This window comes from Zonotrichia albicollis, chromosome Z (genome assembly GCF_047830755.1).
Source record: "Zonotrichia albicollis isolate bZonAlb1 chromosome Z, bZonAlb1.hap1, whole genome shotgun sequence".
NCBI classification, from domain to species: domain Eukaryota; kingdom Metazoa; phylum Chordata; class Aves; order Passeriformes; family Passerellidae; genus Zonotrichia; species Zonotrichia albicollis.
This window is the reverse complement of record NC_133860.1, coordinates 87,490,026-87,517,730: the sequence shown is the minus strand read 5'-3', so window position 1 is coordinate 87,517,730 and position 27,705 is coordinate 87,490,026. Positions and strand designations below refer to the sequence as shown.

Sequence of the window (27,705 nt, the reverse complement as noted above, 5' to 3'; positions counted from 1 at the left end):
AACAGCCCGGGACTGCCCTGTCTGTACTAGGAAGAGCCAGCCCATCTGCCAGCAATACAGGCGGCAGCAGACCTGCACACACAACCTGCAAGCTGCCTCCTCTGACAGCAGTAGCCAGAAGCTGACTGCTTCTGCCAGGGGCAAGAGAACGGCCATCACCACAGCAGCAACAGCCACCTATCGCTTGTTCTCACTGCTCAGGGCATCCACAGTGAGCAGGGTACAGCCACAGATGTTCAGAGCTTGAGGGCTGCACCAAACCACCACGAAGCCTGTGTTGCAGGTACAAAGGACAAGAACCAGACCCCTATGCATGACATCCCTCACAAAAACAACATGTGGAGCCAGAGACACAGCAGAATGCTGAGACTGGGCACACAGCATGGCTACACCAGCTTCCCTGGGCAGCGATGCAGGGACACGGCACTGGACAGAGCACCATCATTTAATGCAACCTCAGCAGCAGGTCTCTGCTGGTGCACCACAAGACTGCAAAGGATCTGAGCACTGTGTCCAAGACAGAGCCTTCACAGGAAGTGAAGATGAGAAGCCCAGCCTGTGCAAAGCATAGACTGCCCCCGCTCAAGAAAGCCAGACAAGTTTTCCAGGATTTTGAAAAAATCATGAGTCATCAGAGGGTGCTAGAGCTTCTGGAACCAAATTTTCCAATCATGCCACCTTATCTGAAGAAGAGAAAGAATGGGAAGATGATGGATAGCAAAAGCTCTGCCAAGGGAAGACATTAAGGACAAAGAGCTGTCCCAAAATGAAGACAAGAGACCAAGAACTGGCTGAAAGGCAAGACAACAATGAGAAAGATCTGTCTCAAGGTGAACGCAGGAGATGAAGAGTTGGCACAGTGAGAAAAATACAGTGATAAAGAGCTGTCATAATTAGAATACAACAATGACAAAGACATGTCCCAAGAGGAAGATGGGAATGACAGAGATGTCCCAAGGCAAATACAGGAGAGACAACTCTCCAAAAGGGAAGAGGACAATGACAAAAAATTTACCCACCAGGAAGACAACAAAGACATGTCCCAAGATGAAGATCATTTTGACAAAGGCATGTCCTAGTAGGAAAATGACAATGACAAAGAGGTCTCCCATGGGAAAGACAATGTCCCAACCGGAACAAGAGAAAGACCAAGACCTGTCCCAAGGGGAAGGCAGCAACAACCAAGAGCTCTCTCAAAGGGGAGATGACAATGAAAAAAAAACCTGTCTCATTGGCAAGACAAAAAAGACCAAGGTCTGTCTAAACCAGAAGATGATGTCAGCTACAGCACCTGGGACAACTCCTTGGGCCCAGTGAACAATGAGGACCCTCACACTGCTACCCAGAGGAGGCCTAGCTGTCTCAGCAGCATGGTCACAGAGGTAGCAGGAGAGGCAGCTGGTGACTTGAGCACTTCTTGCCCCAGTGGGTGCCACAGCCTCTGAGCCAGCTTTGGCCGGAGCTCCTGAGGAAGGGGAGCACCAGGCATCTCCTGCTTCTGAGGAAGAGGCAGCAAAAACCAGCTTCTTTGGCCTTCAGTGGGCAGGTGACAGGTGCAGGGGCAGAAAGCCAGGCAGCTGCACTGCACAGCCCCTGCTGCTCACCCAGTCCTTCACCTCGCTTGTTAGAAGCCCATGCCCACAGCACGCAGTGGGCAGGGACAGGTGGGGGTTTCAGTCCTGTTAGTGCCAAAGTCCAAGGATAGAGCCTTTGCCAAGGAGGAGGAAGAGTGGAAAGACTACATCAACTAAGATCTGTCCCTAGAGGAAATCTGCAGTGTCTAGGGCCTGTCCCAAGTGACAAAAAGCTATCCCAAGAGTACAAGATCATGTACTTCTACAGAAAAGGGACTCTCTAATCCTGCCCCCTGAGAGACACAGGCATTTTCCCTGCACAGCCAAACACCCCAGTCCAAGCCTTGCCTTGGCAGATGGAAGCCTATGCCCTCAGCAAGCAGTGGGCTCTTTGCTGGCAACAGCCATCCCGCTTCAAAAGAGCATTCCAGGCTCTGCACAGACTGTTCGGTAGCTCTGCATGGCAGCACAAGTATGGGACAGAGGACTAGCACCTAGCTGCCAAGGCCACGCTAATCTCTGGAGGTATGGCTGGCCCTGAGCCTGTGCAGCATCCTGAGGGAGCCACACAGTCCAGTTTTGCTGTGGACATTTTGGTAAGAGTTGATGATTTTGCAACCCTATTTTCCCCCATGTTTGCTGCGCATATCCCCTCACATTTGCCATACTTCTTGTGTTTCTTCGCGTGCACAGAGCAAAGCTGCAATACTGCATTAATGAACATATTGTCTATTAACAGTCATCTAAACATATACCTCACAACGGAGACTCCCACCTGCCCCGCGCTGCTCCGGCCCGGAGAGACACCGTGCCTCGGACAGGCCAGCCCCAAGATACCCAGGAGCGGTGCTGGGAACGGCAGCCACGGCCGGCCGGGGCTTTGATGGAAAAGTCCGAGGGGAGCGGCGGGAGATACCCCCTCCTCGGAGCAACGGCCTCGGCCGCCATCTTGTGCCTGGCGCCAGCCCCTGCCGCGCGGACCCCGCTCCAGGCCCGACCGCTGCTCCTGGGTACGCGCTTTCTTGCGAGAAGCAGATGTTGCTTTCTGTCTCCGTAGGGATTGCTCTCGGCGGAAGCTGCGCCCGTTAGCAGCCAGCTGACACACCTTCCCACGCCGGCAAGCCCCCATTGCCAGTCTCCCTCCCACCCAGTACACCGTGCCTTCCACGCCCGTTCCGGTTTGGCGGCGCGCGGAGATTGGCTTTGCGATCCCGGCGGCCGGAAGCGGGACATTTGAACGGTAACGGACTCTCCAGGTTGCTCCGCTGTGGGCTCGCTGCCTCGGCACGGAGGAACACTCGGGACGGCTCCTGCCGGCAGCGCCCCAAGAAACGGGGTGGGACTCGAGGGTCTTCTGGCCGCTGCGGCTCGGGTCGCCGGGGAGCCGTGACAGGTCTGTGGGAACAGCAGCCGCTCAGCCTTCCCCGGGGCTGCTGGTGAGTCGGTTCCTGTGCCCGAAAGCATGAGCGCAATCTGCGGTCTCCCCTTGCAGGTGCTGAGGAGAGCTGCCCGCGTCCTGCTGGTCACAGAATGGCCGGAGATGACTATGAGGAAATTCTCAAGTACTATGAATTACACGGAACAGTCGGCACAGGTGGGCTCAGTCTGTGAATGCTAGCAAGTGTGTGTCATGTGTCCACTCACCTCGATGTTTATCTGAGAGAGTAACTGCTACTTCAGAGTCTGTGGGTCATGTTTCTCGGTGTATTTTGCGGGTCACAATTGTGGAAGTGTAACTGGAAAGTAGTGGCAGCAATTGCTTCTTCCTCTAGCAATGATGCTGCATATCATATTTGCTTCAGGGCAACTGAGATCAGGGTGAGAAAGCTGGTCGCCATGCAGAGCTTTATACATTTCTGTTTCAAATTCCAGGTGGGTTTGCCAAAGTAAAACTTGCGCGACATCGTCTCACTGGTGAAAAAGTTGCAATAAAAATCATGGACAAGCTTGCTTTACAGGTAATCCAAAAGATACTTCAGAGGCGGTAATGTGCTGTTCCTGTGGACCTCTCAGGAGCACGCGTGCAACCTGTCATTGTGGGAGAGTGGTAGAAGCTGTAAACTACTAGCACCACAAATCCTGTGCCCTCATATGGAGAGGGCAACATTCCCTGGTTGTAAAACTGAGGCAGTTACAGCTTTAAATATTAAGTAACTAAATAAATCACTGTAAGTCAAATGGAGTCCTGATGAGACTAGTAGCATTGTACAACTGCCCCCTTGGGTTTTACTGACCAGTGTGTGAGGAGGGCAGGTGAGCAGTGACAGAGCTGGTGCTGGTTTAAGTTTGAGCAGTTCTGATGTGCAGGCTTACTTTGAGGTACAGGCTATCAAACTACTTAGCAATTTCATACCTTGCTGTTGTGATCTTTTAGGATGACTTGCCTCGTGTTAAATTAGAAATCGATGCCATGAAGGACTTGAGCCACCAGCACATTTGCCGGTTGTATCATGTGATTGAGACACCCAAGAAAATATTCATGGTTTTAGAGGTAAGGAATGGTGTTTCTGCTATGGCAACAATCTCTGGGTTTAGTCGTAGCAGTAGATGGTAGTAGAGTCCAAATGAAACAATTCTTAGAAAATCATCTCAATGATGAGTGTGTCCAAGGGGTTGTAGTTTAAAAATGAAGCTGCTAATGTGTTCTGTCTCATTGTAAAAGCCACTCTTCACTGTTTGCAGTAAACAAACTGACTTTAATTCCCACCTCACACTCCAAAAAACAGCGCCAGCAGGATATGTGGGACCTGAGAAGTGCCACCGAATTGTCATGTCTGAGGCAGTTTCTGTCACCTGTGCTGGTTGTGTGGTATGGCTGTGGGAATCATCAGGCAAGAGTTGGGCTCTTGGTCTTGCTGGATCTATTGCACACTGGCCTGGGTGCTGCTGGGATTAAGCAGAGGGAGAGAAAGAGAAGAGTGCCTTCCTGCTGTCCAGTGCCCTTGTTCATGTTTACATTTCATGACCGTATCCCAAATGCATTTTTTTTCTTTGCTTTCATGCAGTACTGTCCTGGAGGAGAGCTGTTTGATTACATAATTTCTAAGGACCACCTTTCTGAGGAGGAAGCTCGCATATTTTTTCGTCAGATTGTTTCAGCAATTGCTTATGTGCATAGTCAGGGATATGCCCACAGAGATCTCAAACCAGTAAGTCTGAACAATAGTCAAATTTGCACAAATAATAATGAACACCCACTTTTATTTCTCTGAGTGGAGCTGGTGTGAATTGTCTTCTCTGTTCTCCTGTGCTTAGAGCTATTTAGTTAACATTTGCTGAAAAGCATTATTTCTGCTTATTGCTTTGTTCCTCAACTGAGCTGAATGTAGCTGTATCTGAGGAAGGATCTTCCTCTGGAAGAGGAACAGAATAGTGCACTCCAGTTAAGAGTAGAGCAGGCACAGATTTGATTTTGACTTTTGGTTAGGCATTTTTGCTATCCCCTTTATTTCAGCACGTACCCAGGGAGAGTTGTTATGGTTCCTCTCTATTGTGCAAACTGTTCTGTTCTGACATTCAAAGGAAAATGTTTCTCCCACACTGTAAACAAGTAAGGACAGAGGAGGGATGTGCCACAAGACTGATCCCGTGGCTTTGCTGTGACCACAAGATTTAAGCATGGGCTTAGGGAATGGAAGCCTTGAGACTATTTCTCCTAGAAGGGGTTAGAAGTTTGCATGGTCAGAGATACTGATAACTGAGGAAAGCAAATTCTTTGGATACAAGCATTTTACTTGACAGCTCAGGAAATCCTTGTCTCCAAAGAGCTTCTCTCCAAGCAAAGCCTTGTGTGTCCCTCTTGGAAAGATTTGGATTGTAGCTGCAGACCTGATGGATTCATAGGATTGTGAGATAACTTGGTTGGGAATTGAACTACTAGTGGCTTCTGCTTTTATCTCCTGTTTAAAATAGTGTCAGACCAAACTTCTTCATCTAGGCACATCTTGGACCTTTACCTAGGATGAGGCACCATAATTTGCTGGGAAACCTGTTAGGCTCTTCACTTCCTTTTTTATGAGAAAAAAGTTTTTTTAGTACCAGTCTGAATGTCTCCTGAAGCTTGTTGACTGCCATCATCCCACCTTCTGCTTCTCTGGAGGGGCTGGTGCTGTCTTTATGCCCCCTTTGTAGGAATGAAAAGGCTGCCAAGTGCTCTCCACTGAAGCTTTGTCACCTACAGGCTGAAAAATCATCACTCCCTCAGTGTCCTCATGGAAAAAGTGCTCCAGCACCTTGGACAGGCTGGTTTCCATCCACAGGGTTGGCTTCGGTTTGCTGTCTTTCCTGTGCTAGAGGGTGGGCAGAAACTGAATGTGCTGTTGTCAGTGTGGTGAACAGAGGGCAAGAGGCTTTCCCCATTTTGCCAGCTCTGCTTCTTTTCACACCATCTGTGATATCACTGGCTGCATTTTCTGCCAGGGCAGGCTGCTGCCTCGCAGTTTTTGCTTTCTGTGTAGCAGCCCCCTAGGCCTCTCTGAGCAGGTAGGAGCTTGTCTGTAATATAGGATATATTCATTAGTAACAGACCAAAATCTCCAGAGGAGAGCTTCAGGTAAATTAGAGCTGGTAATGGCAAGAAGAAATAAGGTGAACAAAAATGTGGTTTCTTGGATACCTGGCATTATGTAAGAATTCATTACCACTTTCTCTTTTACTAGGAAAATTTGCTGATTGACGAGGAACATAACCTGAAGCTGATAGACTTTGGACTTTGTGCAAAACCAAAGGTAAGGGTGTCAGTTGCTATCATAGCAGAGCTGAATTAGCTACAGCTTGCGCATAAAAATTGCTGGCGTGCCTTCAGGGTGCAGTGCAGAGCCTTGCCCTGAATTTGAGCGGTTGGTGTAGTTGTCCCACTGCTAATTGCTTGGTAGGGCCTTACCAGTGTGAAACAGTTTTTGTGCAGAGAATATCAGTTTAACTCCTCCTGCACTTCATCTTTCATCCCAATATAAGGCACATATTGCCTTGTGTGTAGAGTATCTACTCCCACAAAGGCCTGCACTGTAAAGCTTATGTTGGTGTTCATTTGCCCCCAGTAAGTTTCAATAGCAGATGTCATTTTCATAGGATTTGTCTGTGTGTGGATATTATGTTTGCCCAATTATCCCATCATTAAAAAAACCCAAACAATATTTAAGGTAGCAACAATTTTAACTAAATAGTTAAAAATATATATATATATATATATATATATATATATATAAATTAGGGATAATTTGGTTCAAATAATAGTGCATAAGCAAAAACAACCATGGGGTACAGAGGGCAGGGTTCAATGACCCTTGCCTCTTCACATACAAGCTTGCCAAGTGAAAGTCACCCCTTATATGCCATATATGTGAATGCCATCTCCTCCTATTTTCGGTTCGTCACTTTTCTGTCTCTGCCTTCATTACCACCTTTACCACGCAGGCACCACCACTCGGTTTGGTGGTCGCACAAGTCTTTGGGGGTCGTCACTGATGAAGGCCCTGTAGTCTTCTTCATTACCCTTTAATTCACCTTTGGGTTACACATGCGCACCAAGCCAGTACAATGTAAGCCAAGACTAACGTATCACTGCACCTACATATCAAAGCAATAAGTCCTTTATAATTAGCATTTTCTTGGACCCAGCCAGGTTCTTGGTCATTTTTAGCAACTGTATCTTCAGCTTCTTTCCTGTGGTCCTTGAGAACATCTGCTGGGAAGGGGGGGTGGGTGGAGCCCCTCCTTTCCCTCTCTTCTTTGGCATTACAACTTTTAACTATTAACTGTTTTATTATTCTCAAATATTAATTACTGTATCAATATTGATTACTGTTTCAATTTTTATCAGCACAAATCATATCTATTTATCACATGGAGATTGTGGATCAAATCAAATAGATTCCCCTTACCTTTACAAAGCCTCTGGATATACGTGGTGGTACTGAGTTGTTTATCAAGTTTAAAGTTCGTTTCTGTGTTGTTGTTCTGTCATCTTCACTATGAGATGGTCACTGGGAAGAAGGAATTTAATGGAAATAAGATCTTACATATCCAAAGTCCACAGATTGCTTTAGCTGAGTCAAGTTAAAGCACCTTGCAGGAAATCAGGAGTATTGGACCACAATCTTGGTGATACAATGTCATCTCACTCTGATCTGCTTAAAACAAAGCCCAGGCTAAGAAATAATGTGTTTTTAATAAGGAAGCATTTTAGTGGCTCTTCATGAAGTTATTGCCTTAAATATTGATATAAATATCCAACCAGCCTCCTGCCCAGTAGGTCCTGGATTGCTAATTCCCAAATTCATCTGTTTTCTTTCTGGTCACAAAGGGAGGTATTCCTGTCACAGGAGGAGCTGCAGAAAGGCTGCTGGGAGAACATATGAAGGAGCAGCTTGGGGTCTGAACATTTATAGGAGTCTTCCAGTCTTGGACAGATTTTGCCTGGTTAAGCCATATATTAATTATACCAAAGCAAAATGTTAGGTGACTATATATAGAGAGCATTAGAAAATGAAGCTTCTGCGGCCTTTAATATGTTGTTGCTAGAAGACACCATTTGTGCTATAGCAATGCTTCTTTGTCATCAGTTTTGTCTTATTCTAGGGCGGCCTTGATTACCATCTGAACACCTGCTGTGGAAGCCCAGCCTATGCCGCACCAGAGCTGATTCAGGGCAAAGCATACATTGGCTCAGAGGTAGGCGATAAAATTGTAGGTTAGGGTGGGTTTTTTCCATGCGCACCATGTATTTAAAGCTGGTGAGATTCAGATCAACTCCCCTGGTGTCTTTCTTCACTCTCATGTTGCCTCAGTGGTCCTCAAAAGCTGTGTGACTGAGATTAGTCACAGCCTGGAATAGCTCCTGACCAAAGGTTATGCACCTGGCTTCTTCATCTCTGACTAATTCTTCACTGTTACCAGGTGTTGCTCTACAAAAAATAACTGTCTTCTACCACGTTATTCCAAACAGCAATTTGTTTTGTTAATTTGCCAAGTCTTGTTGCAAATTCTATGCAGTCTCAGTATCTTGTGTACTTTGCCTTTGAAATCTTCTATGAAAACTTGCTCTTTTTACTGTGCAGTGTAGTAAAATTAAAGACAACAAAACCTGTAGCATTTATTCAGCTTTGATTCCATGTCTAGAACATTAGGGTCTGCTACGTGCCCTTGTCAATCCATTCAAAATGCTGCAGTTTCAATCATCTCCTCAAACTTTCTTACTGTCTCTGCTGTTGGATGGAGTCAGTTTTTTTCCTTTACCTCCTTTGCATTACTGTCCCTGACCTCTAAGTCTTGCTTTCTTTTAGTTTTTCACAAAGTTGGTGCTTCTCAAACCTCCTTGATCTTTATGACTTAAGTGAGAGTTGAAGTATGAGGCATGTAGACCTTGTCATGTCTATACAGAAAAGAAACAGTGTGACTTTAAAGCCGATTGTTACTGTACTGACAGCTGTCATAATCACAAGCACTTTTGAGTACAAAATCCCTTCAGATGAGTTTGATTTCTTTTTGTCACTGAATTCCTTGTAGGTTGAAGGTAATGCAGCAATTTGGTGATCTAAGAAAAAGGGTAGTGGTTTTACTAGTGCTCTAGTTTCAGTGAATTGAAAATTGTGTGCTTTCACGAGTTCTGTTCAGAGTTAGGGAACCTACTTTCCACAGGTTTCGTGTGGGCTTTGCCAAAAGGAGACAATGTGATCAGTCTCTAAGCCATTTTAAGCAGATGAGGTTTGTGAACTCTCACTTTTACTTTTCAGGCAGATATTTGGAGTATGGGAGTACTGCTGTATGCTCTGCTGTGTGGCTTTCTCCCCTTTGATGATGATAATGTCATGGCTGTCTACAGGAAGATCATGGTATGTGTGGATGACACTAGAATACATGAGGAACAGGAATCACTAAGCATTATGGGAAATTTTTACTTTCTGATTTGAGCAAAAAAAGCTTATCTGCTGAATTTTGTTATATTTTGCTTCTCTTTTGATCAGTATTTTGTGGATTTGTTTCTGTTTTCCCTCAGCCTGAACAGTACTCTAGCTTGGTCCTATGATACAGTAGAAAAGTGAGTTTCAGGAAATGCATTTTCTTGCTAGACAACTGGACTTTTATATCTAAGTGTTTATCTGTCTTCTCCCTAAAAATTACTGAAAAATACTCTTCTTGAATGTCAGCCACTCTCATGTGTAGGAAAAGCGAGATTCTGCATCTGCTATTATACTTTCCTCTTTCAAAAGGAGTTCAATAAATAGTAAGTGGTACGATTAAGACATTAATTCTTTCCCTCTAAACTCCTCTTGATGTGGCTAAACAGCTGTTGTTCCTCAGCACATATGCATCTCTGCCAGCCACTTCTGAGCTGGCATAAAAATCTGTGTTAATGAAGCTTGGTCTCAGTTGGATGATGAAGAGCAGTGTGGAATAATGGCTTTGTATTCCTCTACTTAATTCTCCTCTCACCAAGAGTCTGATATGTCTTTAAAAAGACAAAAAACCCTTCTTGAGAGTATTCAAGGACTACTTTGGCAGGGGGCAACTGATGCTGGTTTGCACAGGAAATTTTTCAGGATGCATAACACAGGAAATTTTTCAGGATGCATAACAGTCTGAGCTCTATGAAGCACCTGATTATTTCAACAGAGAGTGGATTTTTAATCTGGAATTGGAGTACACTTGAGTACCTTGACAGAAGGAAGTACCTTGACTAGGAAGCTTAGTTTGAGTTATCGAAGAGAATGTTAAAAAATAAAAAAAAGGAAAAAAAAGCAAACACTATCTAATACAAAGGGATTGTGTAAAGGTGCTAGTGTTCAGATGAGATGCCAGTATTTTACATGACTTCCCAACTCATATAGTAATAGAATATCTTGAGTTGGAAGATAGCAAACAGGATCATTAAGTCCAACTTCCTGCTCTTTGCAAGACTACCTGAACTAAACCATGTGATTAGGAGTCTCGTCCAAATAATGCTAGCAAGCACTTAGTTTCTTAGTGAAATTGCCATTAAGTAACAGGGTTGTTGAGCTGCTTTTCCCTCTCTGCTTGTGATGTGAACTGTGTTGTCTACCCTAAAGGTCAGAGCATATTGAGAATGTGTCCCCTTATAAGCGTGCTGTCATAGGATGACAAAACCCTTTTTGGTGCTCATTACACCACAATGCAGAGCCTGGTAAATGATCCAACTGCTTAAAGCATTCACTGAGCTGAGAACTCAGATGTGAAATGGAGATCTTAATTAAGAGTATCAAAAATTATTCTGTGTAGTTACCATAGTCAAGACTGGACAGGAATTATGAACTGAGTTGTTTGGAGCAACACAGTGTCTGGCAGTGGAATGAGCTGAAGTGAGCTGAAACAGCAAATGAGGTTTCAAAGCTTGGTCTGGGAGCAGTCAAAAACTAATCATGTTAAGATGCATACTTGCTATTTCCACTCTGAAATTGTTTTCATTTTATGTGGTTGTGAATTGAAAATTGTTTCAAATGAGGACACCCACTATTACGGAATTAGTTTCACACATTTTAAATCCTGAAATTTATTGTATTCTCATCTCAAACCTGTTGCTCTAAGTCAAATCTGCCTCTTGAATTTAAATAAAATCATATGCCTTACATGCAGCGTTAATTTCCTGGAATGTACTCATCATTTTTAAATCAGTGGCTTGACTTTTTGACTGAAAAAATAAGCTGTGGCATAACTACTGTAAAAAAGGAATTACTTCTGGTATGACCTTATGTGCTTGGCAGATGTCATAACCTATTTACTATCCAGTATTGCCCACACTACAACATATGAGAATTGCTCTTTGTTATGTTGGTGTTCTGTACTGTTATACTAAAGCCAAAATGTAGATTAACTGTGTTACTTAGTTTCATAGTAAAGCTATGTTATAAGGCAGCCTACAAAACTATTACTAAATAACTTACTAGTAGTGTCTGTAAAGATGTAACTGAAAGTTGTTAATCTGTGATGTCAACACAATACATACTGTACTTAGAAATGTGGCTGCATGTGGTACCAACTGTTTTGTTATTAAGGCATTTGTCCATAGAAAGAAAAATGCCATTACAAAATTATAGTTATGTTACTTGATAATGACTTTGTATTGATTTTCTTTTTATCTTGGTTTTCATTCAGAAATAAGTGATTCTTGATGGTGAATTTGGTTTGGTTTCTAGCTACTGTTATGCCTCACTTCTAGGAGTTGTTTTTTCAATTTTCTTCTAATGAAAAATTAAAGAAAAACAACTGTAAATTATTATCTTAAAAAAATCTCACTTGCTAGATCTGTAACCTTTCTCCTGTCTGATATATGAGATTGAAAGTTCAGCATTAGATGTAACCTATTCAAAAAAGAATATCCTAATACTGAGGATGGTGTAATTTTAGTGTCTGAAAAGTAGTGATTTTAGGGAATCTTCACATTGCAAAGTGCTAATATCAGTCATTCATAATCCAGGATGTTTGCACTTCTAGAACTTCAGTATGAAGTTGATAGCATGAACCAAGGCAATGGAGAAAGGAGCAGGTTATCTGCAAAAGTGGGTGGAAATGGAAGTGTCACACAAGCAGAGTGGACAAAAACTGCAGCTGGTGATTCAAGCATTTTCCTTACTAATCTTGCTGGGTTTTAGTACTGCCATGACATTTATGCAAGTCATTCTTTAAACAAAGTTCACATCTTCCTGCTGTTCTATTTTTACAAAGTACAGATGTCACTATTGTCCAAGTAATTTAGTAGTTCCTTTTGAGGTTCAGTGTTAGTTCTAAATCCTCTTCTTTTTTTGCAGAGAGGAAAATACAGTACTCCAAAGTGGCTCTCTCCTAGCAGTACACTCCTCCTTGACCAAATGCTGCAGGTAAAGGTTATTGTTTCTGTTCAATAGATGTATAAAGTACTATATAATTGGTTCAAAACATTACATCAATGAACTATTTAAAAATATTCTGTGTTTAAATAAAAAGTTTAATTCTTACAATTTTTAAAGAAAATATTATGATTGCCTTTGGCAAAAAAATCTTTGGGAAAAATGTTTGATTTCAAAAATAATTAGCAAAGTTTACATGATTTAACAGAATCTTCAAACAGCATGCATTTGGTTTTTCATCGTGTGCTATAAAAACGAGAGTTGTTTTGTAGCCCAAACATACGTTTGGACTACACCTAAGGAAAAAAGCCAATGCTGCATATCTCCTGGGAGGCTCCCATAACTGCTCTTCACAGCTAAGATCTTTGAGTGCGAGCTTCCTTTTGTGAAGCTCTGAAAAAGTACTCGTTTCTGGTTTTGTCCCTAATCACCCTAACATTCTGAGTGGAAGATAAATTGTTTCTTCACTTTTTCTCCACAATTTAAGTATCACTTTGATTTTTATGGCACACCAGGTCGACCCAAAGAAGCGAATTACAGTCCAACACTTGTTAAGTCATCCTTGGCTCATGCAAGGTTTTTCTGATGCTGTTCAGTGGCAAAGTAAATACCCAGTAAGTACTTTGGGCAGATAGATACTAAAGCATTTCATGTAATATTTGCTTGCTTACTACCATCCTCATAGTGCGTGGTATATGAAATTGTTACAAACTGAGCTTTGAGATGGTTGTGGTTCTTTTCTGATTCTTTTAGCTGTCAAAATATTTTTACGTGGTCTTGATTTCTCTTGAGGAGAAATTTCAAATGTGTTTTCCTTATATTCTTTAGCTGAATATGCAGAATAACTGAGTGAAGTCCTTCCACATATGAATGACCAGCTCCTTCCCTAGGCTGCTTGATCAGTACTTTCTTTAATGTGTAAAACACAAATACTCAGAAGGTCATGCAAGATGTGGTTATAGTTTATCTTGTATGTAGTCCTCAATGAAAATTGGAATTTTAAAAAATTCCAATGAAAATAAAAGAAATTTAAAATTTTCCAATTTTTAATTGGAAAATTTAAAATTTCATTGAAAGAATAGTCATCCTGTCTCTCTGTCACTTGTTTTAATTATGTGAGAGATGAATGCAGTATGGAAAAGAGGAAAAGAACCAAAATAATCTGGCTGTCAGCAGAACGTTCCAAGTTCCTGCATGTTGACAGCCAATGCCACTAGATGCCACTGTTACCCCAAATAAAGACACTTTGTGCTCACACCATCAGTGCAACCTGGCTCTGGTAAAGATGGGCATGGCTCATAGCTTTGGATATTTATAGGCAGATGAAAGCATACTTTCCATTCTAGTAAAAATCTTACCAGCTTTTGGGTGGTTTATTTGAATTTATAAGCTCTCACCTATGAGGATCGAGGATGTGAAGTTATTGAAGTTGTATGATTTTTTCAGTGTGTTTCCTACAATGTTTAGCTGTGATACTAAACATTTGAAATACAAGGTCTAAAATCATCATTGACTGTTGACTCAGGCCAGTGGGTTTCACAACAGTGTCACTGTCAGATATGGATTAGGGGGTAAATTGAAAACCTCACATTTCAATATCCATTGTGTTGTTGCAGCTGGGACATCTTGATGAGGACTGTGTAAGAGAGCTTTCTGTGTTTCATCAGCAGAGCAGGGAGTCTATATTGCAATTAATAAATGAGGTAAGAAGTTTGTCAGTGGTTTACAGTAATTAAATACAGTAATAGAGTAAATGAATTTACTGTGTTATCAGATCAATACTCATATATTCCAAAGTATGATATTTTACATACATTTCAGATTTAAGGAGGCCCTGCAGAACTGTGGAATCTGGCTGTAGTTTATAACTACAAGCCACTATTCCGGAAGATCAAATTTATTTATTTCTTTTTCTCTTTTAATTGTGATCTTCATGTTCCCTAAATCTTACTCTTTGCTATATCCTACCACAATGGTAAAATCCTTCTGAATCTCTGAACGTCAGAATAGACTTGTAGAAATTTATAGTTGAACAACAGATACCATTTGCTGGGTTAACTCTTTGCTTTGAAATTTTTCAATAAAGAGTAGGAAAAGAAAAAAAAGTAGAAATATCACCAACACCCAAACAGTCAAAAATTACGGAGCTTTTTGAGTTGCTATTCACAGATTTCTAAAAACAGCGAGTATGTTTAATCATTTTTGGTGACAAATTACAAAAGTTGAACTGAATACTTCTGGAAGAATTGTGCAAATGTTAGCACTAACATTGCAGGCTGTTGAAAAGACTTAAAACATGATGTGTACTCCAGCTTTTACCTGAATCTGAAAATTCTTCATTAAAACTGAATTTTCTGCTTCTTTGTACTTCTCAGCAGTGACAATAGTTTTGGGTTTCTGAAAATACTTGCGTTTTCCACATAACTGTAGCAGAAACAGACTTTTTAAATGAGTGTGATACTTACAATAGACTTGTGGAGTTGATACTTTATGTTCTTTAGTTATAGCAAATAATCAGAATAACCTCTTTACAGAGGAGAAAGTCCTTCCAAATAAGTTTATGATGTTTACATAGTCCTTTCCTGGAAGACTTCTAATCCCTTATAACTTATTCAAACTAACTACATTATGCTGCAAACCCATCAAAAGTGGTGTCTATGTTCCTCACGCACACAGAGTTGCTGAAAATCATGCAAAAAGTTGGCGGTTACGAAAGAATGAGCAGGAGTTACTTCCAAAAAATTTATACTCTTACTGAAGTAAACTGAATTACTAGCTTTGCATTCAATTCAGTAGATCTTCACTCCAGCATTTCCATGCTACTGCATGAACTACGAACGAACTTGCAAACAACCAACATAGTGCCTTTTTTCTTGATTTCAGGCACGTAATGCAAATCACTTGAAGTCTGAAATTACAGTTATGTGTAATTAGGGTTGCATGTCAGGTAGAAAAACTTGTAGAGACATAGAAATACTCAAAGGCTGTGCTTGACTTGTACTTGCAATGTCTCCAAACAGGAGATAAAAATACTTTTTCTTTCTTTCTCCCTCACCCCACAGTGGAAATACGACCACATGTCAGCAACATACCTGTTGCTTCTATCCAAGAAGACTCGTGGCAAGCGTGTTCGTTTAAGGTTTCCATGCCTACCAGAGCATGCCAGCACCATGATGTCGACAGTCCTTGAGGTAAATTTGAGTTCAGCAGGACAGCATCTTGCTTAAAATCCTGCTCTGCATTGGCAAAGCTGTGCTGGAGAGACATTCTGGTGCTCTAAACGTCAGGAAAAGAGCATGAGCCTGAGTTTAGCTCAACTGGTTAGAGCATGGTGGTAATAACACCACAGGGATTTTGATTTTGTACAGCCCATTCACTTAAGAGTTGGATTTGATGATCTTTGAGGGTCCCTTCTAACTCAGAATATTCTGTGAAGCACACAGCCAAAGTCTTGGGCATTAACGAGTTCAGCGGTCTCATTAACATGATTTAGCATGCTAGGCTGCTTCTCTGGATTGACTTCACTGGAATAGCCATCTATGAGGATTTGATGCATCAGGTGTTGCACAGAGTCCCTCCTTGTTAATGGGCTCAAATCCCCTCTTTTGTGGCCTGGATAATTCCAGATCTTGTTCTGTGATGAGTAACTGCACTCTGTCTCTGTTTTTTGCTACCTTGAGGGCTGCATTTGGTAGGGAAAATCTTTTGACACCTCATGATATGTCTCCTGGGGAGTGTTCTCTGAGATGACATAGGCACTATGGGAACTGGTGATTAAATCAGAGGGAGTCATCCCTTTCTCATCTGTTTCACTTGAGAACATCATCCTAGAGAGAAAGCTGTTTACTTTGAGTAAAGGAAATGTGTTGCTGCTGTTTTTCTGATGATTGAGATTCTGAAGTAGTCTTGTTTATCTTAGCAAAATTTCTATTCTTATAGTTTGGCACTGATAGGGCCTTTCAGAACATGGCTAGAGTTTCTAAATCCATTGTAATGTTGTATATAATATGCAAATATATGTGACATCAGTGATATTAGTCTGTTTGACAAATTCCAAAGCATTCAGTGGAGTTGCAGACTTGTATAAGCTGTTTCCCCTTGTGACAAAACATCTGTGAAATGGTCTGAGTGTGCTGCTTTCTGTGTTAGAGGTAAGCACTCAGAATAAATACCTTATGTATCTGATTCAGTAGTGTGTAAATCATTTCCGTTCACCCATACAGCTTTTTTGGTATGAGAATTCTAGGACTACTAGAGCTGCATAATAGATAATTAATCATAAGTGTTCCTGATTATACATAATGTGATTTCTGTGATCATGGTGGTGGCTTAGCCTTCTACACTCTTGATGATTAAAACGGAGGTTCACTAAGTTCAGTTTTTCTCAACTGTTAAGCTACTTCATCTCTAGTGATGTCCAAGGTAAATTGGCAAATGCTACTAATTAACATATGCATTATGCCTTCCCAGATGATGGTGAAATTCATGCCTACACAGTACAGCAATCTGTTAGTCCTCCTGCAGTGCTCAGAACACATTTAACTTGCCTGTGTGTAGCTTCTGGGTGAATATCAACTTAATTTGCTGGAACACCCAGCTAGCAAAGCTCTCTAGCTGGACCCACTCTAATGCAAAGACAACAAGGCAAACAGAAGTTTTACTTAGCCATTTCTGAATTTCTGAAAGCTCGTACATAATGCTGCTTAACTTCAATATGTTTGATATACAAGCATATTGCAAAATAGTCACCGTGCCATGGATTACATCTAGAACACAGCAGCTGAGGTATCCTAATCATGCATTCATGTTTAACGGAATGTGATTTCAACTACAGTATCAGCTTCTTGTAGTTAGCAACCCTCTGGTAAGGGCTTTTGATTAAAGTATCATACAAGCTCTACAGCTTATCAGACAGCTCTCTATTCCAGTAGTAATGAGAGATCTGCTCATTGTGATATCCTTTATCATGGGACAACAGGAAGTTACCTACCAGCAGAACATAAGTTACTAAAATGTCATCCATTCCAGCTTTTTATAATGGTGTCCATTTCAGCCAAAGACTGACAATTTAAAATGACTCTGTAGAGTTTTGCTGTAATGGTATGAAGTAAGTCCTTGGAAAGAGTTTCCTATAAGTAGCAAAAAGGTCTTAGAGAGTAAGGATGCTTTGATATATACCTGCTTGTATGTGATGTGAACCATGAAGGTTTGCAACCTTGGCTGAAGTTACAAATCCCTTGGTTTAATAACTGACAATTTTTGGGGAGAGCAGAACTAGCCATCAGATGAAGGGCTCCAATTAGTGTTGTGGATTCAGCAGTCATATGTTTTGGATATATGTGTTTACCTTTATCCTGTCCCTTTTAAACGTTACTTCATTCTTCTCTTGGATTCTTTCCAAATTATTACTAGGACTTTTGGTAAAAGGAGGTTTTGGTCCAAGCCTTGAATTCAAAGGCAGCTATTTTTGTGAGTTGCTTCTCTTCATGACACTGGTCAAGAAAGATGATTTGGCAATGGTGCTTTGAGAAGAGTTTCACATCTGCTTTTGATACAAATGACAAATCTACAACAACATTAAAGTCATATAAAACCTAGGTCACCAGCATGGGAACTTTCATTATTAGGAACTTAGAAATAAATTATATTTCGACTTTAATGGCAGTCTTGCCTGATGAAATCTTACTTTTAAGTGTGCAGTCGAAGCTCAACTGAATATTTCTTTCCAGTCTGAAAAAACTGTGAAGATCTGCCAGAGTACAGTGAAGTGCTATGGGCATTTGTATTCATGGAATTTACACATACAGCTTCACTGTTTGAAGAATCTCCATTAGAAAAATTTGATATAAATACTCATGGAATACAGCAGGTGTTTGATATGGTGTTCTTAATCCACAAGTTCTTCTTTTCATTATACATAAAAATTACTGGATATGTAAATGTTTGGTAGAATCTAGTCTAGTGGAGTTACAAATGGAGGAAAGAAGCGTTTTAAATATATATCTAACATACATTGTGCTTTCTTCTAGCTATAGGTAATTTGACTAAAGCTTGAGCTTTGATCATCTAGAAAATGAGTAAATGAGGATTTTAAAACCAACAGGAAAAAAATAAGGTGCAACAAACAAGGTCTCAGACCTAGGCTAGAGCTGGACAAGTCTCTGAAGAAGTGCAGCCTCTCTGTATTGTACAAGAAAATCAAATGAAGCAATCAAAATTTTACGATTAAGCCAAAGGGAAGTTCCTAGCTGTGCTTAGATGAGCTGGTGAGGAGTAGCCTTAAATGTGCGAGCTAAAGAATTTAGAAGAGCTGGTAAAAAAGCAGCAAATTACTTGCAAACCTTATGAGCTAGTTGTAGAGGGAATCAGAAGTATTGAGGAGTTTTTAACTATTGCTCTATAGTCAATCATTCTATGATATTTTTTACCCTGCTGCAGAATTTTCATGTCTGTAATGTTCCTGAATGTGATCAGAATACAGCAAGAATGGCTTTTTTCTGTTTGTTACATCTCTTGTAGCATTCGAGGCCTGATGCCCAACTGGAGGATACGGAATTCACACTGTCAACTCCAGTGACAAGAAAAGTGGCATCAAAGAAGCATGAAAACAAAGAGAATGTTGAGACAGTGTCAGCTGTAAGAAATGAAATGCCCTTTGTGCTTCCTACTCCTAAGACTCCTCTTGCAAAGAGTCAGATTGAGACACAGGTACAAGCTGTTCCCCTTAAGGCAGCTGCTTTCAAAGGTATGTAGAATGTAACTAATGAAAGCTTAGAACATATATGTTGCTTGGAAATTACTGAAACTCAAATATAAGCACAATATTTCTTCATCCAATACATCTATTCTGGAGCACTTAAATTTTTTTTCCCTATGTACCACCCAGTTTCTTCTAAAACTAACGCAGCACCGTACCAGTACATCTGGTAGGGTGCTGCATTAGTTTTAACCATCCATCAGGGCATGTTACTTGTATTGCTGCTCACAATTATCATCTGTGAGCCCCTTTTGGTATACCCAAACAAGGAGCCAAGCATTGTGATGTTGTCTTGCTCCTAGTTCCACTTTTCAATGAAAATTGAGACTGCAGTTTCCTCAACGCTGTTTTTCCTTTGTGATTACCTTGAATGAAAATAAAAGGATACTTTTAAAAATTAAAGCATACTGCTTTAATTGCTCGTTCTAAGAAGAATATAGTTTTTGGATTTCTTACGGTTGCATATCAGTATTTTCATAGGGGCCATCCAGTGTAGCAGTGAAAATGTTTCTGTTAACAACATGTAGGTCTTGCAGCTATGCAATTGACCACAGAAATCTGTATAAATTGTGTCAGCTTTTTTGAGTTACCAGAATTTTCTGTCATCAGCCTGTCTAGTTATGTACCTATCCCATATGTTCATTACCATTTAGTTCAATGATTATCATTAAAGTTATGGTGTTGATTCTGTAAATGCTAACTCTGTCCTTCAAATGCTAAAGGCTCCTTGCAATAGGAGACTCTTTCATTTCAGGTGCTAAGAAGCATTGTTCAGGAACAGTAAGTTTTTGCAGGATTTGAGGAATAAGGAATTTTGAATATACTGCTATTTAATGAGATCATTCATAAAGAACAGCAATACAAAAACTAGTTTATGAGTTTGTCTTAAGATTGTACATAACTTGAAATGTCTGACATCTGTGTATGTCTAAAAACAAAAGAGATACTACCCAAAATGGGAAATGTAAAAACACTTCTAGCTCATTTATTTAGTGATATTTCTGAGGATTAAACAAAGAAAGCTAATTCTCTGCTGCATTGAAAGATCTTTGATTCAGGAAATAGAAAAGTGGAAGAATCCACTGGAAATGTTGAGGTTGTTTGTCTGGAACTGAGTGCAATTCTGTAGAGAGCTGAAAATTTGAACATTGAAGTTGGGTTTAATTGTGACAACTTATTTGCTGACTGTTTCACTTAGTGTTTTCTCCTGCGCCTTTAAAACCATGCTCTGCAGACACTGACTTTTTAGATCATTGTGTGGCATCTACATTGTATATTAAACAATGTATTTTATACTATTTTTATATTGTTTTTATACTACATAATATGCTGTTGTATATTATGACTATATAAACTTACACCCCTCGTATAAGGCACACGGATTACTGAAGAACACAACTAGTCAGTGCAGCAGATTGCTCCGTATTTATTCATGGGCCTGCAGCAGAGCAAGAAAGCAATTCTAGTCCTCAGATTTCTAATACTGAACTGCAATGGTTACTCCTAAGGTTTGACTTGTAGAGCCCTGGGGAAATCAGTGATAGTTTTAATTTGAAGAGTAGAGGTAGTATTAAGAACATATTTTATAATTCCCAAAATATAGACCTGAGATAGAAAAGGAGGTCTGCTGTTAGAACTACAGAATTGTAGAGAACTGTTAGAACTGTTAGAATTATTAATAATGAGAAATCGTCAGTGAAGAAGAGAAAATCCTTTTACACAAAGACATATCTGTTTTGGCTTGGACATTTTCTTTCAGAGAGTCAGTTCACTGCAGTCACCCCAATTAAGAAACCTGCTACCCCAACAAATGCAGATGAATTGGCAGCAGATGAGATTCTTCCTGAAAGAAGGTAAGTGTCCAGTTGTTTGTGTACATTCCTGATTTGGAGCAGGACTACCTTAATCCATGTGCTGCCTGGGAAGCCCTGTTACAACAGCAAGCTGCTGTTCCTACTCTTTCAGTAAAAACCTTTCTAAAACATCTTTTTACAATCACAGAAAATAATGAAAGTCGAGAAAAATTTTAATACTATGTAACTCAATATAATCTATTTTCTATAACGTAGGTGCCTTCTTATTCCAGGTCTCCAAAGAACTGCAATTTCTAGATAGATCTCTGGGTTTAAACTTCAACAGACTTTCAAACAGAAACTCCTATATTACATTGCACGTGATTTAATTTTCTTTGTGTTGTCATGTCTGGTAATGTTTTAGTGACATCTTTGAAATAATAGGTTTTTAAAAGTGAGGGAAAAATAACAGATTAATTTGTTCATGTAACAGGTGTCAGTCAGTGGAATTAGATCTCAACCTTGCACATGTGGATAGCAGCCAAAAGAAGAGAAAAGCTAAAATATTTGGAAGCCTTGAAAGAGGCCTAGATAAAGTGATCACGATGCTTACACCAAGCAAGAAGAAACGATGCACTAGAGATTGTCCAAGGAAACTTAAGGTATGATTGCTGCAAAGGTCTTACATAAAGCAAGTATTATTATAATATTAAGTAATTATATTAGTTATGTATTAATTGTTATCTTACAATAATTATGATTGAAAACATCCAGTAGCTTCAGAAACGGTTTTGTGAAAGCTTCTGTGACCTGTCTTGCCTGAATTCTACAGTAAAGTGCTCGTACAGTATTGCTGATAGCACAACAGTGCCCCAGTTACCACATTCAGTTCGTCTGGGGTTGAGGCAGCAGATCCAGGGAGGAGTTTGGCCCTTGCTGCTTACAGCCCATCTAAACCAAATGTGAAGGAAGCAGCATGGTTTGAAAGGAGAACTACTGGCTAGTTTTTAATCGTGTTATTTGTGTAGACATTGCTCACTAAAAGCCTTTTCTCCTTCTGCTGGAGAAAAGGCACAAAGCATGCACAGGTTGATGGCCAGTTGTGACAGAGGGGTGAATAACAAGAGTCAGTTAACAGGCTGTACTGAACAGAGGGGCATAAAATAACCTCATATTTAACCTCAAAATGAGGAAGTTTCTTTACATTGAGGGTGGCAGTGCACTGAAACAAGCTGCCCAGGGTGGTCATGGAATCTCCCTCTCTGGAGACATTCTAAGCCCACCCGGATACATTCCTGTGAAACCTGCTTCAGGGGATCTGACAAGGGGATCAGATTGCATGATCTACAGAGGTCCCTTCCAACCCTAGTGATTCTGTATACATTGTTCAAATGCAACTTAATACTTCAGAAGCTATACAAAAAAAAATTTGTACTTGAATCTTTAGGCAACATGTTTGAAAAACATAATCACCCTGAAAAAGGGCAGGTTGTTTATCAAGGTATGAGCAGTTGTGTCGAAGCAAATGATGTGTCCCTTCAACTGACTGGCTGCTGGGATACCTACTACACACGGAGAACTATCTGTCAATCATGCACATTCAGGACAAGATATTGGGCTACAAACCTGACCTGCCAATCAGACAGGAGTCTAGACTGTGCAAATAATCCAGGAAGCTGAGCAACTGGAAGCTGTACTCTTTCTCTGAATGCCTTTAGTCTCCTGCCTCAGTTTCTCTTGTCCATTGTCTATGCAAAATTCCTGAAGCATGTTGAGAGATGCTGGGCTACAGTACAGTGTTACAGCAGTTATGTCAGAGGGTTGTGTACATTTAAATCCAAATAAAGACCACAAGAAGCACTCTTCAACTGACTTTGCATCCTCATCCTATGTTAATTTTTCAAGCTTTTTTTTAGTCTCATTTTCTCTCGACCGCTTCTGTGGCTTCAGAAGCCAGATATAGGACATGTTGTAACCTCTTTTCTTTATACATGAAAAATTGCCTGGTGCATTGCCTGCTCCTTGTTATCAGAAGAACTGCGTCTCAGCTTTTGGCCATTTCCCAGCTCTGGACTATACAGCAGGGTGCTAGTTTTGGGATGTTGAAGCGTTTGTCACCATAGTTAGCTGATCTGAAACTTCCTTAGTGAAAATTTTTTGCAATGTCTTCAGTTTTAGGAGAGAGATTTTCATATTTTTATTCCTTGTTTCAACAAGCCAATGTTACTCTTAATGTTACTTTTAGGCACACTGTAACATTACCACCACTCATCTGCTGAATCCAGACGAACTGTTGAATGAAATAATCATTGTTCTTTCAAAGAAGCATGTGGAATATGTTCAGAAGGGGTAAGTGTAACATATGATTAGTTCAACTTGTATTTGTCTAAATGGTTGCTAGTCCAGTCCTTAAAAAACAAAGTATTTAAACTTAGTTTCTTGACCCTATTGTAAAATAATCTTTATAGAAAGTGTACAAAGCACTAAATATATGTGCAATAAAACCTGCCCAAACAGTGCAAAACTATATTAAGTGTCTTCTAGCAGAGTTCTTTTACCAACAGGTATAAACCAATAGTAGCAGGGTAATGTGTAGGAAAAAAATCACATCAGCCATCTCATGTGAAATTTTAAATACCAAAAGTTGGTTTAGGTACAGTCAATGAACAAATGGGACAATTTTGGAAAATAGTGTAGATACCTTTTAACTCTCAGGCTGGGCAATTAAAAGACATTAGCCTTTAGGCAAGAGGTCAGTACATTTTAAAATGTGTGCAGAAGCCACACAGCTTTTTGTGGATTATTTGAATTTGTACTGTTTACTAGCTACACTAAGCTACTGATTGCTTAGATTGGTTCTTACTTTTGATCAAACTGAAAGACTATTTCCTGAGTTCCCAATGCATGAAATAACCATTGTGCCCGCTTTTCAATATGTATTTCCTCAAGTTGTTGAGTATTTCAGTGTTGGGTATTGGTAGAACATCAGAGTATACATGAATCCTCTGATGCATTTCCAAACTCATAATATGGAAGGATGCTGGATTGCACAGCAGCACCTGCCTCCACTGTAATTGTTCAAACTCTGCATTCAGTTTTTCCTATTTTCACACCAGCTGAGCTGCAGCCAACAGAGTGTTCTTGTCTAGGGAAAACATGGGAACTTTCCATTGCTCCAGCTCTGAGGAGAGGGGCTGTTGGCTAGCAGGGGTTCTTGTGGCAGTGTGGGGCATTGATGCTCCATTGGTCCTAGGGCATAATAATAAATATGGTGCCCTGAAACTCCAGGATTTACAAAGCTCTCAGGTGACTAAATTGTGGACTGTTTCACAATATTCTGAACAGCAATGGGGTATTTTATTTAAAGTGCTTCTACTGATTTAAAATAGCATTGCAAAACAAATATGAAATGGGTCTACAATTATTCTGTTTTTTCTTCTGTTTTGCAGTTATACCCTGAAATGTCAAACACGGTCAGATTTTGGTAAAGTAACTATGGAGTTTGAGTTAGAAGTATGTCAGCTCACTAAGCCTGAAGCAGTAGGTATCCGGCGACAACGGCTTAAAGGTGATGCCTGGGTCTACAAGAGGCTGATAGAAGACATCTTATCTAGCTGCCAAGTGTGAGTGGCAGAGTCTTTTATCACGATGTTTTAGAAAGGTCTTTTCAGACAAGTAATTCTTTCTTACAGTCACAGCTATATGTGAAAAATCTGTCGTCTTGGGTTTTTAACCATCCCTCCTTGTACATATTCCTTCTGTATGCTTCCTTTACTATTAGGTTTATAATAAATGTTCTGAAACTGCAACTTTTCAGAAGCAAAATTCTGTAAGCCGTTCCTTTGCTTACACACTTTTCACATATCTGGATTTAAAAACTACTTGTTTTATGTGCTGAAGCTTATAGTGGGATGTCTTCAGTTATCAAGTGCATGGTGCACAGAAATAGTCATTTGCATAATTCTCTTCCTGTCTCTGCTTAAGCAGGATTTATTGAGATCATTAACTAAGTCACAGCTGTGGTTCCCAGAGTTACACTATATGCTCAGTGTTGTACACAATAGGACGATAGGGCGGGCTTCAGTAAATGTGAAGTCAAGAGTGCTAGGATTTAAACTGATCCCATATAAAGCGTCGCACTATCTTGTTATGAAGCCTCAGTGATGCTTAACAAGCCTGTGCACTTTCTGATGCTCTTGTGTTAACGTGATGATAGGAGGATCTCTGAAGAACACCACCACCTTTGAACTGTTTTGAATGGAGAAGGCATTTGTCAGCCAACTGTCTACAAGGAATTGAGTGACACATTTAAGAGAAATTAAGCACCAGAAACAAAACTAGAAATATGCAGAACAAAGCAAGAACATCTAACTGTTGGCTAGGGGGTTGCTATCATATCTTAAAAACAGATGCATGTCTCCTTATGCTTTTGCTGGGTGTTGTGTGGAGTGTTTAATTCCGCCTTTAGTTGTGCTGCAGCAGAAACCACACCAGGCCAATCCCAAGCAGCAGCAGTGGGAAGACACATGCCGAAGCCTTTCTCTATGTGATGACATTTAGTAATACCTAGACAAATTGACAGTGTGTTTTTCTTAAACAGGAATTAACTGCCATTTGCTGCATATAAACCCCACGTTATTGCCCCTTAGCTAAATCCTGAGTCACATCCACCTAAGGGCTGGGTGGGTGAGAGAGCTGAGCATTGCTGGAAGCTTGTATTGACAGACATGAGATCTGGTTGCTATGAAAGCTGCCTGTTTGTTCTCTGTGACCATTACCTCAGGAACTGGAGGGTTATTCTGTCTGTATCAAGATAGAAATATCCATCAATTTTGTTTCCAATGCCAGCTTGTCCAGTTGCTGCTTTATAGACAGGTAAAGGAACAGGAACATTTTTAGTGAATTTCAAGAAAAAGAAAGGCTGGGAAGGAAGGAGAGCAAAGAAAAAACTGCTGCTCCTCGAAGTGTTTCCGGTCAAGAACATTTGAGGTGAAGAAGGGACTAGTAGGAAAAGTGGGACAACATGAACAATGACCCAAAACCACCAGAGAGATGGTAAGAGAGATAGTAACGAGAGCCAGGGGTGGCTGCTGGTCACATTAATTGATAGGAAGGTGTGGAACATCATCATGTTTACTTCAGAAAGGTTATCTAATCAAGGACCTTGTCAAACGGGATACTAAGGAAAAGTCAGGAAAGGGAAAGTCAGAAATTAAAATTGAGGGATGCAAATCTGACAGGCAGTCCTGCAAGAGGAGTAGGACTTTATGGTTATGATTCCCTTCAACTTGACACATTTTATGTCTAGTCTGTGACAGAAAGACAACAAAACAACCCCGTCAATCACAGCAAGTGCAGGAGCTCTGGGGAAACTCCATCAAAACAGAACTTTGCACTTAGTGAGCCTGGAATCTTGAGGGTCTGGGGTGTTGAGTGCTGGTGCAATGGTGCCAGCTGATGGGGCAATGCACAGAGATCTCAGCCTGGCGCTGGCTATGCCCTCCCCAACCCAGGTCTGTACATGTATTCCCCAGCAAACAAGAAACTGAACCGGCAAGAAAGTGGGAGGCTGCAGGTCTGGGCAGGGGTGTTACATGGGCAGAGGGTGAGTGCTGGTTTTGAGGGGGACACAGAAGCCTGGAGTGTGCCCATGGGCCAGTGTGCAAGTGCTGCATGCTTGCAGTGAGCACCACACTGAACCAGATGGTGAGCAGAGGACCCATACGGAGTCGGTGTGTCAGGGTCCAGAATAGGTTCTGGGGTACCCTTGACTATGCCTGTGGTGTAGTAGGGAACTATGCTCTTGACATTCATTAACTGCTAGTACTGAAGTATGAATGGTGGTGCCATTCCCCCTGCCAGTGCAGGAGATCTCATATGTAGTGAGTGAGTGGCACACGAACTAAAGATTTGTGTTGGTAAAAGCAGAGCTAGCCTATTTTTCTAATAAATTGGTACTTAAAGATTCACATCAGCACTCAAATACTTTCGGTATTCCCAGCTCTAACATGAGACTTCTGTTTGGTTTCTGCATGCTGAAATTTGAATCTGCTAAATATCAGATATCAGTTGGAAATCAGCTAAAACTGTCAGTGGAGCAGCTGAGGGTTCTAGCTGATGTGTATCTGGAGTGCTGCAGTATCATGTGATCTCTGATCTTCCTTGCTTTCTTTTTTCAATACAAACTTCTCCTGAAGAATTTGGCTTCTGCCTGGAATTTGACTGAAATGAAGAGAGGATAGAAGATGGAAGGGCTGTGAGAAGGAGGCATATCGATAGCAGTTTCGCTAATGAATAGTATGACGTGTTTTGAATCGCCAGTCGCAGTCATAAAGTGCAAGGGCTGAAGAATTGAAACATTTACTTGCCTTTGCATTCCTTGAGTTTTAAATTCAGGAATGACTACAGAAGTATCCTGTAATACCCCAGCTGCCACTGCTCAAAAGCATATTCTCTGTGTGTAACTGTCTTCTCCCCATGGTGACAAATCTGATGTTGTGAACAGACAAGAGGTAATTAGGATGTCTTGTTCCTTCTTTTTAAGCTAAAGATCGCTGATTTGATTCACATTGTCTTACAAGCTTTGATATGTGAAATAAGGTTCTTCTTCATAGGCTACCGTCCTGACTCTTTTTACTAATAGTCCTTGCTGCGAATGCATAATATTTGGTGATAGGAATTAGAAAACAGGCAAGAAAGAGGAATCATGTATGCCTTTTTTTTAAAACCAAACTTCTGCT

At 40.8% G+C, this 27,705-nt stretch overlaps 1 protein-coding gene across 2 annotated transcripts; it reads left to right on the top strand.

Annotated features, from left to right (window-relative positions):
• Positions 1-27,705, top strand: MELK (maternal embryonic leucine zipper kinase). 2 transcript variants are annotated; one of them, XM_026798589.2, is made up of 18 exons: positions 1-2,170; positions 2,314-2,584; positions 3,067-3,168; positions 3,447-3,532; positions 3,949-4,065; positions 4,580-4,723; positions 6,233-6,301; positions 8,154-8,246; positions 9,308-9,406; positions 12,338-12,406; positions 12,931-13,029; positions 14,032-14,118; positions 15,478-15,606; positions 18,935-19,160; positions 20,932-21,025; positions 21,459-21,627; positions 23,211-23,314; positions 24,415-27,705. In XM_026798589.2, exons 1-18 carry the CDS (start codon positions 2,102-2,104, stop codon positions 24,590-24,592), a joined length of 2,205 nt encoding a protein of 734 aa, XP_026654390.2. In that variant the 5' UTR covers positions 1-2,101; the 3' UTR covers positions 24,593-27,705. The 2 variants fall into 2 exon arrangements, with proteins under 2 accessions (XP_026654390.2, XP_074388998.1); XM_074532897.1 differs by lacking the exon at positions 1-2,170 and having other exon boundaries at positions 2,490-2,967; positions 24,415-27,704.